This window comes from Geotrypetes seraphini, chromosome 3 (assembly GCF_902459505.1).
Source record: "Geotrypetes seraphini chromosome 3, aGeoSer1.1, whole genome shotgun sequence".
NCBI classification, from domain to species: domain Eukaryota; kingdom Metazoa; phylum Chordata; class Amphibia; order Gymnophiona; family Dermophiidae; genus Geotrypetes; species Geotrypetes seraphini.
The window spans coordinates 356,742,113-356,757,896 of NC_047086.1; the positions used below are offsets into that span (position 1 = coordinate 356,742,113).

At 40.0% G+C, this 15,784-nt stretch overlaps 1 protein-coding gene across 2 annotated transcripts in view; it reads left to right on the top strand.

Moving 5' to 3' along the window:
* LYPLAL1 (lysophospholipase like 1) overlaps positions 1 to 15,784 on the top strand; it is a 55,066-nt gene that overhangs the window by 24,580 nt on the left and 14,702 nt on the right. For both annotated transcript variants that reach the window (XM_033937441.1, XM_033937442.1), the window contains exon 3: positions 8,279 to 8,448. In XM_033937441.1, the coding sequence (XP_033793332.1) occupies positions 8,279 to 8,448 (170 nt within the window). The remainder of the gene's footprint in view (positions 1 to 8,278; positions 8,449 to 15,784) is intronic.

Sequence of the window (15,784 nt, forward strand, 5' to 3'; positions counted from 1 at the left end):
GGTAGAAAACTGGAACTCTGTTCCGGAGGCTGTTATAGGGGAAAACACCCTCCAGGGCTTCAAGACAAAGTTAGACAAGTTTCTGCTGAACCAGATCATACGCAGGTAAGGTTAGTCTCAGTTAGGGCACTGGTCTTTGACCTAAGGGCCACTGCAGGAGCGGACTGCTGGGCACAATGGACCCAACAGCGACAATTCTTACGTTCTTATGGATAAATGCTAGAAGAGCGTCTTTGTGTCATGTGTCGTGCAGCATGTGAAGAGGAGGTGGGAGCGTAGTGCTTAGCCTCCTCTTTGGTCTCTAGAATTGAGGAACCTCGGGGGGGGGGGGAGGGGGCCTTTCTGCCATGAGAAAATTCCTCCCAGAGTCTCAGAACTGGTATACCTAAGCATAAGTGTGTGGAAGCCATGGAGCCCAAGAAATGTAAGAAGTTGCCTAGAGTGGACTAGAATAGCTAATCAATGTGATGGATGTGTTTGTTTTTGAGTGCAAATTAACTCAAATCACAACTCGATAGTCAACAAGCAAACACGCATTTCATCATCCACCATCTGCAGTCGTTCTCTTTTTTTTAATTTAATTTCTGTCAGAGCTTAAAATGCAAGTTTGCACAGATAAGAAGATCCAAACGGTAACAAACACTTGATTGCTTTGTTGCTCAAGTCAAGATAACTACTGCATAAAAAAATAAAACTAAAATTACTTGCCGCTAGTTGTCAAGGACCGATCACATCAAAGAATGATGCTTATCTGGGCGATTGTATCCGTACACACACTCTTGTGAACATGTCATCTATTCTAGTGTATACTTATGAAGGGAATTTCTAAAAATAAAGTAAAATTCTGGAATCTTTCGTGGCACACCCGGATTCTTTTTGGGGCACACCACTGTGCCGTGGCACACAGTTTGAGAGAGACTGCTCTAGAACATCTGGTCCCTCTTTGAACTCTATTTATCACCTGTTGAGAACTTTATAATGCAATAGCAAGTTTTGTAGTGTTGGTCTAAGGCCACATTTCGTATAAGGCAAGAAAAGTTCTAATCTGGAGATTTGTATCTTTACTGATTCTCTTTAACATATTTGTGTCATATTTGTGTTATAACATATTTGTGTATCATAACTTTTGAATTGTACCAAATCAGCTAGAAATGAGATTTATTTTAGAAGCAAGGTGACGTAAGGCATAGCAAATGTAAACAAAGGTAAATGACTAAAACAGATGTGTAGGCCTAGTGAACTAGTAAGAGTATTATTTTCAGATGTACAGTATGTCAAGATTTATTTTGTAGCATGTGTACCATTTACCCTTGCGGTGATCTCTTTATGGGAAGATGCATTGAAAAGCAGTCTTTAATATTTTACTCACGGTAAATCAGAAGGACGGCTACATGTATATTTCTAAGCTGCTAAACTATTTTAAGCATTTCATCATAACTTGATTCAGTTGCGGGGGTAGATGTTCAGAACCCTAGAGAGAAAGTAATGGAAAAATTCCATTAACCACAAAGGAAACCCAGTATGTCATCTCAGGCTTTCCTCTTCATCCACCACACACAGCTATAAGTACCATCCTTCATACCACATTTTCCAGTAAATTAGTTTCCACACCCAAAAGTGCTCTCCTCTGATGAGAAATCAGGCTTGGTTAACAGTTCGTGTGTGTGCCAACAAGAAAAATAAAAATGAATGCGCCATCTAACATGCTACAGATACAAGGGTAATTTTATAACTGCAAGCGCATAAGCTTCAGTGACTTATCAAATGCACAAGCTTCCACTTTGAAAATTTCCTCAGGGAATATATCGTTTCATTTATGCTATTACCACATTTACATTTTTTTAAGTTATATGTACATGCCTGAATGTTCAAAAGTATATGCCTATATATAAACCTTTTCACCATCTCAGGATGATTATATAGAAGTTGGGGCTGTTTATGTATCCATCTTTAAAATCTGTTCAATATAAGAGATTTCATGAACGAACGTTTGCTTTCCAAGCAGGGAAAATGAACACTTGGTTGAGCTCTCTTATTCCTTTAGTCAATTCTTATTGTTCTTTTAGGAAGATACTAAAAACTAAGTGCTCCTTTTGCAAAGGTGCGCTAGGGCCTTAACGCGCGCAATAGCGCCCGTTAAATTCCCAAGCGCACTAGCCACTACTGCCTCCTTTTTAGGAGGCGGTAGATTTTCGGCTACGGTAATTTCGTGCGTGCGCTAAAAACTCTAGCGCACTTTCGTTAAAGGAGCCCTAAATTATTTGAAAAAAGTGAAATCTGATGAACTCTTTAATTATTTGTATGCTTTGCTGAATGTATAGCTTTCATTCTCATGTAAATTGATGGGTTTTTAAATTATTTGTATGCATCACTGAATGTCCAGTATTCTCTTATGTTAACCGCTCAGAACTTATGGTTTGGCAGTATATAAAAATAAAGTTGTTTATTATTAATTCAGTACAGTCAAGGTTCAGATTTAATAGAGAATGACATGGGGACAAAGTTTGGCACATGTCCACAGGCTCTGATCCCGTCCCGTCCCCGCGGATTCTGTCCTCATTTGTACAAGCCTCGAACACATGATTTTATATTTAAATCTTTTTATTAAAGTGTAAAAAGGGACAATATTTTGTACTATTCTTTATAAATCACAAAATAGAGACTTTCATTTTGATCTTGTTTGAGTACAGCCTTCCCAGTGATTCAGTTACCAATGTTTTGATATTATCTGAGAAGGTAATTGGATTGTCTTTTCAGGTGTAGAACAGAACCTAAACTGTATAGTGGATGAAGAATAAAATAAGTGTCTATTAAATGTTGGAAATGCTCCTTGATGCCAGCAATGATGAATGAATCTGTTGCAGTAACAGTAAGATGCTTAAGCAGCTGGGCACATAAGAATAGCTATACTGGGTCAGACCAATGGTCCATCTAGCCCAGTATCCTGTTTCCACACTAGACACTCCAGGTCACAAGTACCTGGCAAAAACCCAAATAGAAGCAACAATCCATGCTACCAATCCCAGGGGAAACATTGAATATAACATAAGAATTGCCGCTGCTGGGTCAGACTAGTGGTCCATCGTGCCCAGCAGTCCGCTCACGCAGCAGCCCTTAGGCCAAAGACTAGTGCCCTATTTGAGTCTAGCCTTACTTGCGTATGTTCTGTTTCAGTAGGAACTTATACAACCTTGTCTTGAATCCTTGAAGGGTGCTTTGCCTCCAGAAGAGCGTTCCAGATTTCTACCACTCTCTGGGTGAAGAAGAACTTCCTTATGTTTATACGGAATCTTTTCCCTTCTAACTTTAGCGAGTGCCCTCTCGTTCTCTTCATCTTGGAGAGGGTGAACAGTTTCTCTTTCTTTACTAATTCAATTCTCTTCAATATCTTGAATGTTTCGATCATGTCCCCTCTCAGTCTTCTCTTCTCAAGAGAGAAGAGGCCCAGTTTCTCTAGCCTCTCATTGTACGTCAACTCCTCCAGTCCCTTAACCATTTTTGTTGCTCTTCTCTGGACCCTTTCGAGTAGTACTATGTCCTTTTTCATGTACGACGACCAGTGTTGGATGCAGTATTCCAGGTAGGAGCGTACCATGGCCCTGTATAATGACATGATAATCTTTTCAGATCTGTTTGTGATCCTCTTCTTAATCATTCCTAGCATTCTGTTTACCCTTTTTGCTGCCGCCGAGTTCTCACAGGAAGTGGCACGGGACCAGGCAGCCTGGTGTGCTGCTATGAACAGAAGATGAGGCAGACGTCAGTTCTCGGGGGACTAGCCAGACAGCCAGCCTTGTGCTTTGGGTATTCGTTCCATAAGACGCACCCTTAATTCCACCCACTTTTGGGGGGAAAAAGTATGTCTAATGGAGCAAAAAATACGGTAAGTTTCAAGTTTATTAGGTTTTGATAGACCACCTATCTAAAAAAAATCTAGGCAGTATACAGTAAAATGTTTAAAAATAATTTAAGTAACTGGATAAGACTTCTCAGTATACAAATAAGCAAAATATCTGTCTGGCTTATAAAGTAAGTAAAGTGTTCACATACACTCAGAATTGTGAAATTTGACCAAGAGCATTAGCTCCTATAGCCAAACCCACCGCCCCATCACTGTGTATGACTTATTTTGAAAAAGAGCTTGAAAATGGACATACTGTTCAAATGCTCAACTAATTTTCAATGGCAAAAAAGAGAAAGAAGTTCCCACTTAGCTTTCAACTGTGTCAACTTTCAACTGTGTCAGCAGATCCTGACATGGACCATGTTTCGAAATTCTTTCTCAAGGGACCCAGAGGGTGATGTAAACTGCTCAAAATGCGAAGGAAATAAGGATAGTGTGATACGGGCAAAGCACCTTGTAATCTGTGAATTAAAGTATAAAATATCACTCACGTGTAATTGCACAACAACCATTAGTAAAGAGAAAATCTATAAAGCAACTATTCAAAAGGCAACACAGGAAAAAGTTAGAAAGGGTACTTGCCATATATATAACGTAACTTTACTTCACTGCTTCATTCATATGATTGCTGTAGAGCCGCCGAGTGAACTGCTGGCTTAAATACCAAAAGGTAAATGTGCTGACATAGTCCCAAGAAAGGAGGGGCTATGCACAGCTCAGCTGAGCCTGATCAAACTGTACGGCAACTCCTCCAGCCCCTTAACCATTTTAGTCGCTCTTCTCTGGACCCTTTCGAGTAGTACTGTGTCCTCCTTCATGTACGGTGACCTGTGCTGGGTGCAGTATTCCAGGTGGGGGGCGTACTATGGCCCGGTACAGCAGCATGATGACCTTCTCCAATCTGTTTGTGATCCCCTTCTTAATAATTTCTAGCATTCTGTTTGCCCTTTTCGCCGCCGCTGCACATTGCGTGGATGGCTTCATCGACTTGTCGACCAGTACTCTCAAGTCTCTTTCCTGGGGGATCTCTCAGAGTACTGCATCGGACATCCTGTATTCGTGTATAAGATTTTTGTTACCGACATGCATCACCTTACACGTATCCACGTTAAACCTCATTTGCCATGTCGCCGCCCATTTCTATCTATGGAAAGGAAAGCTGGGGAGGGGAAAAGAACAGAAGTCCTGCTGAGTTCTAACAACCATAAATGTCTTTAAATAGAAAAGTTTTAATTCCAGTCTAAATTTTGAAAGAGAATCTTGCTGTCTGATGTGAAGAGGCAGAGAATTCCATAGAGTTGGAGCAACAACAGAGAAAATGGATTTACGAGTGGTGTTGTAAACAATGGCACACAGAGAGCGTGGGGCGTAGTGATCTAGGAAGTAGAATATGGTATGATCAGTTTATCAATGAAGGCGGGAGAAAGGGCAGATTTGATTTAAATGTAAGAACTAGAATTTTAAATGTAATACGGTGGGGCATTGGTAGCCAGTGAACTTTTTTCATCAAAGTATAGTTAATAGCAACTGAATTACAGTAGGACACATTACTATAGTGATCCTGGCTTTTGTCTACTCTCTTTGACACTATTGGTCACTAGTTGCTTCTAGAGCAGTTGATTCAGATTGGGATTACAGGGTAGATTGAGGCTTTGATTCACTGTTTGTTTGTTTTGTTTTGTGGAGAGAAAACAAAGTTGTTTAATGGAAGGGAAAACAATCACCTTTAGAACTTCATTGTGGTATCCCCTAGGGTTTTGTCATCTTACCATTTTATTCAATGGATATACGAGTCTAAATATTACTTTCCAGTGGTAGAACAGTTTGGCCTGTGAAGGGTAATTTATGTAGGATGCAAAGAAAATATACAGAAAAAACTACAAAACATTCAAAATGTAGCAGCCAGAATTTTCTCAGCAACCAAATATGACAAATGGTATCCCTGTACCTCAAGCTACACTGGCTCCCCTTTAAAGCAAGGTGTAATTTTGAACTATGTACACTGATCTTTTTACTTTTCCATGGCAAAACACCAGACTACATGTTGAATTTAATCGAAATACCTCCCAAAGACAAATATTCTGATCAGCAACCATATGAGGATAAGATTATCAAATCCTAGAGGAATCAAATACAAAATTATTCACTCTACAACCTTCCCATATCTGGCAGAAAAATGGTGGAATCCTTTACCAGCATAATTAATGAATACCTCTCTCCTACCAAAACTTTTGTAAAGGCCTAAAAACCTATTGGAAAATACTTTACTCTATCCCCCCACCCCCCAAATAACAGGCTACAACCATCAGAGACCAAACAAAAAACAAACCACCTCTACTATCTTGATAGATGACCAAGTTTCCTGCAAACCGGAAAAGAGACACCCATACCAAAATCCATAATATCAAGTCTACAACATCAGAAATAAACAATCTTCTCTCCAAACCATATGCCATAATCATATACAAGTACCTACAAGAACATAAACCAAGTTTTCTGTGTCATGAACCCTAATTAAATAATGTAATCCCTGGATATGGCCAGGCTCTTCTAAATTGTAAATCGCATTGAACTCCTCTGGGACACATTAGCGATCCATAAATATGGAACTTGAAGATCAAACAGAGGATCGAGACAGATCTAGAAAAAAAATCTTCGGATGGTTCCTAACAAACAGTCTAGTAGCCAACAAGGCAAAAACAGAATTACGTCTAATCAACAAATGGGAGAAGACAGCACAAGTTACCAACTAACTCTGAACAGCAACACCATAAAATCATCCATGGAGGGAGTGAAGAACCTAGGAGTATGGCTGAACTCTAACCTAGACATGACAGTACAAATCCAATGCATTGTGAAGAACGCCTATGGCAAACTCTACTGGGTTAGAGGACTAAAACCTTACCTATCCTATCAAGCGATGTCAAAAGTAATAATATCCCTGGTACTCTCAATTTCTGACTACTGCAATGCAATCCTGCTGGGGGTTCCAAAGTGCATGATTAGGCAGATCCAAATAGTACAAACGCAGCAGCAAATATTTCTAATGGGTAAATTGAAGCAGATGAGAGCCACACTGCTACTGAAAAAGTTACACTGGCTCTCAATCGAAATCAGGGCTAAATTCAAAATCATGTTGCTGACACATAGTCATTCATCTTTCAGAACCGCAATACCTAGCAACCAGACTACATAACCATGCACCAACACACATCCTGCAATCAAGCCAGGATTACCTGCTTGGAAGTACCTTCCTTCAGAGACATCAAATACAAAAGTATCAGAAAAAGAATGTCCTCAGTGATGGCTCCAATGTGGTGGAACTCCCGAAGGAATTAAAAATAGAAAAGGGCACAGCTTTAACAAATAAATATTCAAGAGGGAGTAACATCGAGGAGGAAATAATGGCCAAAGCCCCCATATACAGGAAGAACACAGGAAAACTCATAAAAGAAAGTACATGATAAACATTATACAGATAATGGAAGTATGATGCATATATACATTAAAATAATGTATTATGGTATAAATAGGTAGGATAAATGTAGATATAGGGCCCTCTCTCCCCCTCTTAGAATCTACTCATCAAAATTGCTTTAGACCTTACGCCTTAATTGTAATTTGTATTTCTCTTCCTGGAAATGCCCAGTTATCGTTCTGATGTAATCCGCTTAGAACTGAAAGGTACAGGCGGAATATAAGCCAGTAATCTAATGTAATGTAATGTAATCTAAAATACACACAGAGTGAACAGCATACAGTAACATTTTATTGAAGCTCATATATTGTAACAGCATTACCAAAGCACATGTATTGTAATAACATTATAGAAGCTCATAATTGCACCTCAAGTTTAGTAACACCATCACCGAAACTCAGGTTATGTAACAAGGTTATAAAAGCTTATGTATACTGCTCTGAATTGGCTATCCAGTCATTAGTAGTGGTATAGAAGCTTTCAATAAACAATATACTTAACACAGGCATATATGCAGAAGGGGTAGAAAGAAATCTATGATACATACTCCTCACACTGTTCCTGCTTGTTGATTTTGCTATGATTTCTTAATCTTTGAAAGGAATTAATTTCATTATATACATATCTTGTATTCTTACTGAAACAGTCTTCATCCAGGCAGTATGCTTGTGGTGCCTAAAGCATTTTGTGCATCTCCAGTTTCTCTCTGAAATTGTGGATCTCCATTGATCCTAGCAGTCCCTGAAGATCACGGTCGGTTCCTTGTTAGACTTTTTCCTATTTGCAATGTTGCTCAAAGTCATACATTCACTGTCCAGTTTACTTTCTCTTAAACTCATATTTTTTCATGCATAGTGTTAGAATGTTCTGTAAATTGCATTAATTACATTTTTTAGACCATACACACCTATGATGGGAGCATTATCTACAGTGTGGTTTGACAGATACAAAATCTCCAACAATTGCCCAGAGCACCTTGAATCCATTGAATCAATGTCCCAAGAACTCAGAGATTTGATTAACGAGGAAGTTAAAACTGGTATCCCAAAGCATAGGATAATTATAGGTAAGTGTGCTGTGATAACTGCATCTCTGTGAGCTCTCATAAAAATTGTTGTTTACATGTCCCAACTGCACCAAATTTTCAGGAAGTGTTGTGGGAAACAGAAGAACTCTGACAGGGATAGTTTTCTTCAGATCTGTGCATTTGTGCAAACTGTATACATGTCCTGGAAAGTAATTTTGGGTAGAATTTTTTTTTATTTTAATAGGCATCCCTTCCACTCTGGTTCAGCTTCACCTCGGAACAAATTAACCCTTGTTAAAGTGAATCTTGCTGTTCTCCCTTTTACTTCTGATGATTTAAAAGCAGGGTGAAGTAGTTCTATTATTTCAGTTATTCTGCAAAATATTTTGCTTGTAAGTTTAGTTCAGTATGCTTTATTTTCTGCTGCTCTTTCGCCACCAACTGATGATGATATTTGTTAGCATGTGTTGAGTTCATTATGTTATGTTATATAGTATTTCTATTCTGCCTTTGCCTATTAAGTTCGAGGACGAATTACAGAATCAATAGACCAGGCCAGTAAGACTGGGAATTACCGTGGTTAGGGTGGTAATTACCATGGTGGGTGGGCAAGTCTGTAGTAGGTACGGGGTCATTGGGGTGAAGCGGATTTAGTCCACAGTAGATCTAGTGAAGTGATAATGTATTGGCAGTTTCCTGAATCCAAGTTGACATAGTTTTTAGTCCATGGTGAGTTCAGGGTCTTGGAACAGGAAAGCTTTTAGTAGTTTCCTGAATCTGAGGTAGTGATCAAATAGACACAGTTTCAGAGGAAGATTGTTCCATAGATTATTTTGCCTTGAAAACTTTAATGAAGACAAAATGAAAGATTGGGTTTTTACCTGAATAATAAACTTTCTGTTAATCCTCTCAGCATTTAGGCTGAAAAAACCTGAGGGAATGGTACAGTTTAGGGGGTGAAGAACTTATGTGCATGACAGAAGAGCGAGACTTGGGTGTGATTGATTGTGATGATCTTAAGGTAGCCAAACAGGTTGAAAAGGTGACAGCGAAAGCTAGAAGGATGCTAGGTTGCATAGGAAGAAACAGCAGATTGATATTGCATACCTGCAAGAAATTCACTTAATGTCTGTTGAGCATAAAAAAACTGCATAGGGACTGGGTGGGAGATATAGGTTACTCTGCTTATAATGGGCACCAGAGTGGGGGGGAGGGGTATCGATTCTAATTTATAAATAATTGCCTTTTCATCTTCACAAATTAATGCAAGATAAGGAAAGATGCTATGTCCTCATGATGGGAGAGCTGAGGAGAACAAGTATACTTCTATGTAATGTATATGCTCCCAATACTTATAATCATAAATTTTATTCAAGTCTATTGAGTCTGCTAGCAAATTACCCTTCCTACAAACTTATTTTAGGAGGTGATTTTAATATAGCAGGTGATCCCAGTATGGACTGTTCCCCCCCCCCCTTCCACAAGAAAGGAACATGGGATCATTATCAAAGAGGGGTGAATTTTAAGTGTCAATATTTTGAGGTAGTGGATTCTTGAAGGACTCTTCACCCTTTTGACAAAAAATAACTTTCTACTCTAACCCACATAAATTATACACTCATCTAGATTAGGCCATTGTTTGCACAGGTTGAAGGGGCTAAAATAGAAGCGATTAAACTATCTGATCATTCTACAGTAGTTCTGACCCTAAGGATAACTGTTGATCCAAAAGAGAGGGTTTGGCGGTTCTTTCCTACCTTGTATAATGATTAGGACTTTCATAAATATTTAAGAACCCAGTGGATTGACTATGCCCAACTTAATGACCCCTCTGAAGTGGGCCTGGATATTTTTTGAGAGACTTCTAAGGCAGTTATTGAGGTGCATATTATAGTGTATGTTGCTCAAAAGCGGACATAGCAGAATATGGCACTATTGGACTTATCCATGAAGTTGAGTGCATTGCGGAGGACTCATAGAGTTCAATTGCGTGATCACACTAAACAGCAAATTATAGAAATTAAATCCCAGATTGACACCATACTGAATCAGGATATTTACTTTCAAAAATATAGGTTATATCAATGGAGAGGCAAAGCAGGGAAATTACTGGCAAATTTAGTCAGACCCATTCATAAAAAAACAACGTCGTTACCTTTATTAGAGACTGCAAAGGTAATTGCTATACAGATGAGTCTCGAATCATGGAGCAGTTTGTAAAGTACTTCAAGAATTTGTAGGACAAGAGAGAGTTCTCCATTTAGACAGGGACAAACTTTTCTGGGGCCTGTAGCTACCCCAATTCACACCAGATCAGCTTCATATTTTGAATGCTCCTATCTTGCCGGAGGAAATTAGGTAATGTATAAAGAAATTAAAGTTGGCCAAGATGCCAGGGCTAGACAGGTTTCGGCCAGAATATTTATTTATTTCATTTTCTATCATGTTCTCCCCCAAAGAGCTCAGAATGGGTTACAGGTTAACATCCTATATAATAAAACCCTAGCTGCGCATGCGCACTCCTATCTGCGTGCTTCCATGATCCGTAGGTCTGTAGCTACAGGAGTGCGCATGCGCGAGTCCCCAGCCTTACACCTACCTACACTTGCCGGCAGGACTCGCCACCAGTGCTGGATTCCCTGCTCTACAAAGACGGGGGTCGTAGGAGGCCCGAAATCACCCAAACTCACAGCCACATACCGGCACTATCCTCCCTCCAGCGTTGGCAGCCGCAGCACGCTAAACAGGCTGCTTCGCGGCTTTCTCCTGCCGGTGAGTCTCCTGCTGGTGACGTCATCAGTGACGTGACGGACTCAACTGCAGGAGAAAGCTGCGAAGCAGCCTGTTTAGCATGCTGCGGCTGCCAACGCTGGAGGGAGGTTTGTTAAGGTCATGTCGCATGGGAGGGAGACATAAGAGAGTCACCGGGGATTGGGCTGGGAGGGTAGAGAAGCATCTGCCTTGGGTGCTTCAGGCAGCAGCAGCGTTTACAATTCGCTGCTGTTGCCGGCTTCAGGCCTTCCTCCCTGGAGGGTCCTGCCTAAGGACCCACCAGAGAGGAAGACCTGAAGCTGGCAAAAGCAATGAATTGTGAATGCTACTGCTGCCCGATGAAGTTCAAGGAGGAAAGGGAGCAGAGGGGGAGAGAATGGCTTGGAGGGAAGAAGACATGGCAGGGCATGGAGGGAAGGAGGAAGGTATGCCAGACCAAGGGAACAGGAAGGGGAAAAGGAAGGAGGAGATGCCATATGGAACAGAGGGAGAGAGAGGGCGGACACTGGATGGAAAGAGAAGAGAGAGCAGTGAATGGAAGGGGCAAGACAGAGGGTGAACAGTAGATGGAAGGGGTAGAGAGAGGGAGACAGACACTGAATGGAAGTGTGGGGGACAGGGAGAGCAGATGTTGGAAGGAAGTGGAGAGGAGAAAGAAAAAAGGGCACATGCAGGATTGATGGAAGAGGATAGAGTTAGAAATAAAGATAGAGAGACAGGGGGCCAGGGAGAGACACAGACAGAAAGAATGACAGACAGACAGCGTCCAATGAGAGAGACAAATAAAAAAAACAAACCAGACAGACATCTACTCTAGCACCCGTTAATGTAACGGGCTAAAACACTAGTACATAATATACAGTTAACAGGTTACAATTTACCGTAGTTACAGTACAAGTTATTTCGATACAAGTTTTTATCCTAGCTTGACACATACTAGGGATCTAATGCCAATATACAAGTTGCAATTTGCTATAGTTACAATGTAAGATATTTTCAATACAAGTTTTATCTTAACTCGATACATACTAGGGAGTCTAATACCAATAAACATAATATACAGTTTACAGGTTAAATTTGCCATAGGTACAGTGCAAGATTTAGCAATACAAGTTTATATCCTAATGTGACACATACTGAGGATGTAGTACCCTTATATATTTCTTTGTAATCCATTGGCCATAGGCATGGAAGTTAGATGAGCAGGTATGTTTTTATTGCTTTCCTAAAGTTGAGGAGACCTTCAAGGGATCTGATCTGTAGGAGCAGTTGATTTCAGTGACTTGGTATGAAGTGGGAGTAGGAACATTGTTTGGCAGTTTGAAGTTGAAGGGCATGACCAGTGGGCATTTTAAGGCATATTTCATCCTGGGAGCAGAGGGACCTGTTCGGCACATATGGAGGAAGCTTGGTTGTCATATAATATAATATTGAACTCACTAATCCCTGCATCTCTATCGGACATGACCCGGAGTACTTTTACCATCCCAACCTGGTCTCAATTTAATTACTTATTAAAAAAATACGTCCAAACTTACTCACCAATTGATCACTGTCCTGCTCTCATATAAAAGGCATTTAATAAATTCATGTCAGATCTTTACCTTTGGCTATCCGACTTGCTAACTGAAGGAATATTCCCTGAAAATAGAGGGCATATTATTATCCATCCTATTGTTAAAGACAAAAAAACCCCTCTTCTGAGCCAAGCAATTACAGACCTATCACTTTAATCCCTCTTTTCATCAAACTTATGGAAAGTGTAGTGCAAACACAACTTATGAGCCATTTTAGAACATTTTCAACTGCTTCACAATTGACAATCAGGCTTCAGGCATTCCTTTAGCACAGAGACAGTCATTGCATCAATAATCAACAACCAATACAAGATACTTAGCAAGGGTCAAAATGCCCTTGTCCTTCAATTTGACCTCAGTAGTGCTTTTGACCTGGTGGACCATGATCTTCTGCTTCTATGCCTTGACTCCTTTGGTCTTTCTGTGAATAAATTAAATTGCTTAAAGGCTTCCTGAAATCACGTAGATATCAGGTCAAGATTGGAGACACTCTATCTTCAATATGGAACAGAAATTTTGGTGTCCCTCAAGGCTCACCATTGTGGCCTCTACTCTTCAACGTCTACCTAGCTTCCTTGGGTGACCATCTTAGTAGCCTAAATGTCTCTCATTACAGTTACGCTGATGACATCACTATCATTCTCCCTGTCCCCAGTCTCTCACCAGCCAAAATTCATAGAATAGAATCCATCCTCACTACAGTAGAAAATTGGATGTCTTGTTTCAAATTAAAGCTAAACACCAAAAAAAACAAAATTCTTTCTAGCAACAGCCTCTAACTCTACATTACATTCCATAATCTTGAGGGGAACCATATATCCTTTATCACCGACAATCAGAATTTTAGGCGTGCACTTGGACAGACAGCTATCGTTGACTGCTCAAATCAATTATGTTACCCACAAAGGATTTTCTACTCTTTGGAGACTTAGATTCATCAGAAAATTATTTGACCAAGCACCTTTTACTCTCCTGGTCCAGTCGCTAGTTCTTAGTATCTTGGACTACTGCAACATCATCTACCTATCTGGACTTCGCAAACATTTCCAGAAATTAAGCATAATTCAAATCACTGCAGTGAGGTTGATATTTAACTTGAAAAAATTTGATCACTTAACCCCTTTCTGCAACAAACTCCACTGGCTAGAAACTGAGAATCGGGTATTTTTTAAATTTGGCCGTCTCTTCTATAAGGCCCTATATGGTTTATTGCCTGATTACCTCACCAATCATTTCTTATTTTCCAGACCCGGGCAGACTTCTCGACCCCAGTCACTCTTTTCCTTCCCATCTGTTAAAGCAGGGGTAGGGAAGTACGGTCCTCGAGTGCCGTATTCCAGTCGGGTTTTCAGGATTTCCCCAATGAATATGCATTGAAAGCAGTGCATGCAAATAGATCTCATGCATATTCATTGGGGAAATCCTAAAAACCCGACTGGAATACGGCTCTCGAGGACCGGAGTTCCCTACCCCTGTGTTAAAGGTTTCTTGCATAAGAGATTCATCAATAAATTCTTATCCTACCAAGCAGTTTCTAAAGATCCAGAATGGAGTCATCTGGTCTGTTCTTCTACATTATACCTGCATTTTAGGAAGCTCCTGAAAACTCAGTTCTTCCCCAAACCTGGCGATCCAGTTTTAAATTAACCCTTGTTGACCCAAGACTAGACAACTTTTACTCATCATCTTACCCCATCACTAACCTCAATTTTTCATTTATTGTTTTTTATGTGTTTATAAAACTGTATTCTAATTTGTTAAAATTTACTGTTCCTTGATGTTTTTTACTATCCTGTATACCACCTTGAACCGAAAGGCTAATGCGGTATATAAATAAACATTTATGTTTTATGTTAAGTCATGTAGCCTGGTGCCATGTCGTGCAAGGATTTGAACGCTAGCATCAGGCTTTTGAAGACACAGTGATAGCCATTGAGCTGACGATAGAGCCTGTAAGACGGTTGTGGGCATGGAGGTTTTTTAGAAGTCTGATTGCCGCATTTTGTACCTGCTGGAGATGTATGTTCTTCGCTGTGAGACTGTTAAATAGCGCGTTGCAGTAGTCCATGCTAGAGAGGACTAAAACATAGAGTAGTTGTGTGAAGTTCAACTCAGAAAAGTAGTTCTTTATTTTTCGGAGTTGTCACAGGTAGTAAAATGAGGAAGATACCATCTGAGAGATATAATTGGAAAGCGATAGGTTGGAGTCGAGGAGTATTCCTAGGCTGTGTGCTTGGTCCTTCGCAGTTACGGTAGTTGTGATTCCCCTTCTCTGTTCTTGCCTATCAATTATGTAGTTCTACCAAAGTTCCTTATGTCCCAATATGTATTAAGTAAGCAGATACTAATCTGCTGGTATTGTTCATTTTAATAGTCTTGACAATTACTATGCTGGTAATTTTATTTTTTATTACTAATCCTGTACTATTATTAATATTCTATGTTATGCCCTTTTAACGTATTGTAAACCGCCAAGAAGTTTGGCGTCCAATTTCCCATGCCCGGTATAACAAATTTTTAATAAACTTTGAAACTTGGTTGCAATGTTCTTTGTGGATCCAAAGGAGTTCTGTTTTGGAGACGTTTAGTTATAATTTGTTGATGGACATCTAGTTTTTTATTTCCGAGAGGCAGTTTAGGAGTTTCATGATCTAGGCATCATGGGTTTCTCCTAGTGATAGGTATAGTTGGATGTCATCTGTAAAGGAGTGAATCTGTATTTGGTATTTGTGGGCTATGTCTAGGACAGGTCTAATGAAGGGATAGTAGAGCCCCCTGTGGAAAACTGTATTTTATTGGTTTTGTTTTTGATAGTGCATCATTGAGCAGTACACTTTGGGATCTATTATTCAGGAAGGAGTTGAACCATCGTAATGCAGTGGCTAGGTTTCCAGTTTCAGAGAACCATGCAGTGAGGAAAGGATGGTCAATAATTGTTCAACGCCATGCTAAGATCCAGCAGCACCAGAGGGATATCATTGCTCTTATCCATGAGTTTCCAGCAGTCGTCGACATTGAGAAGGATG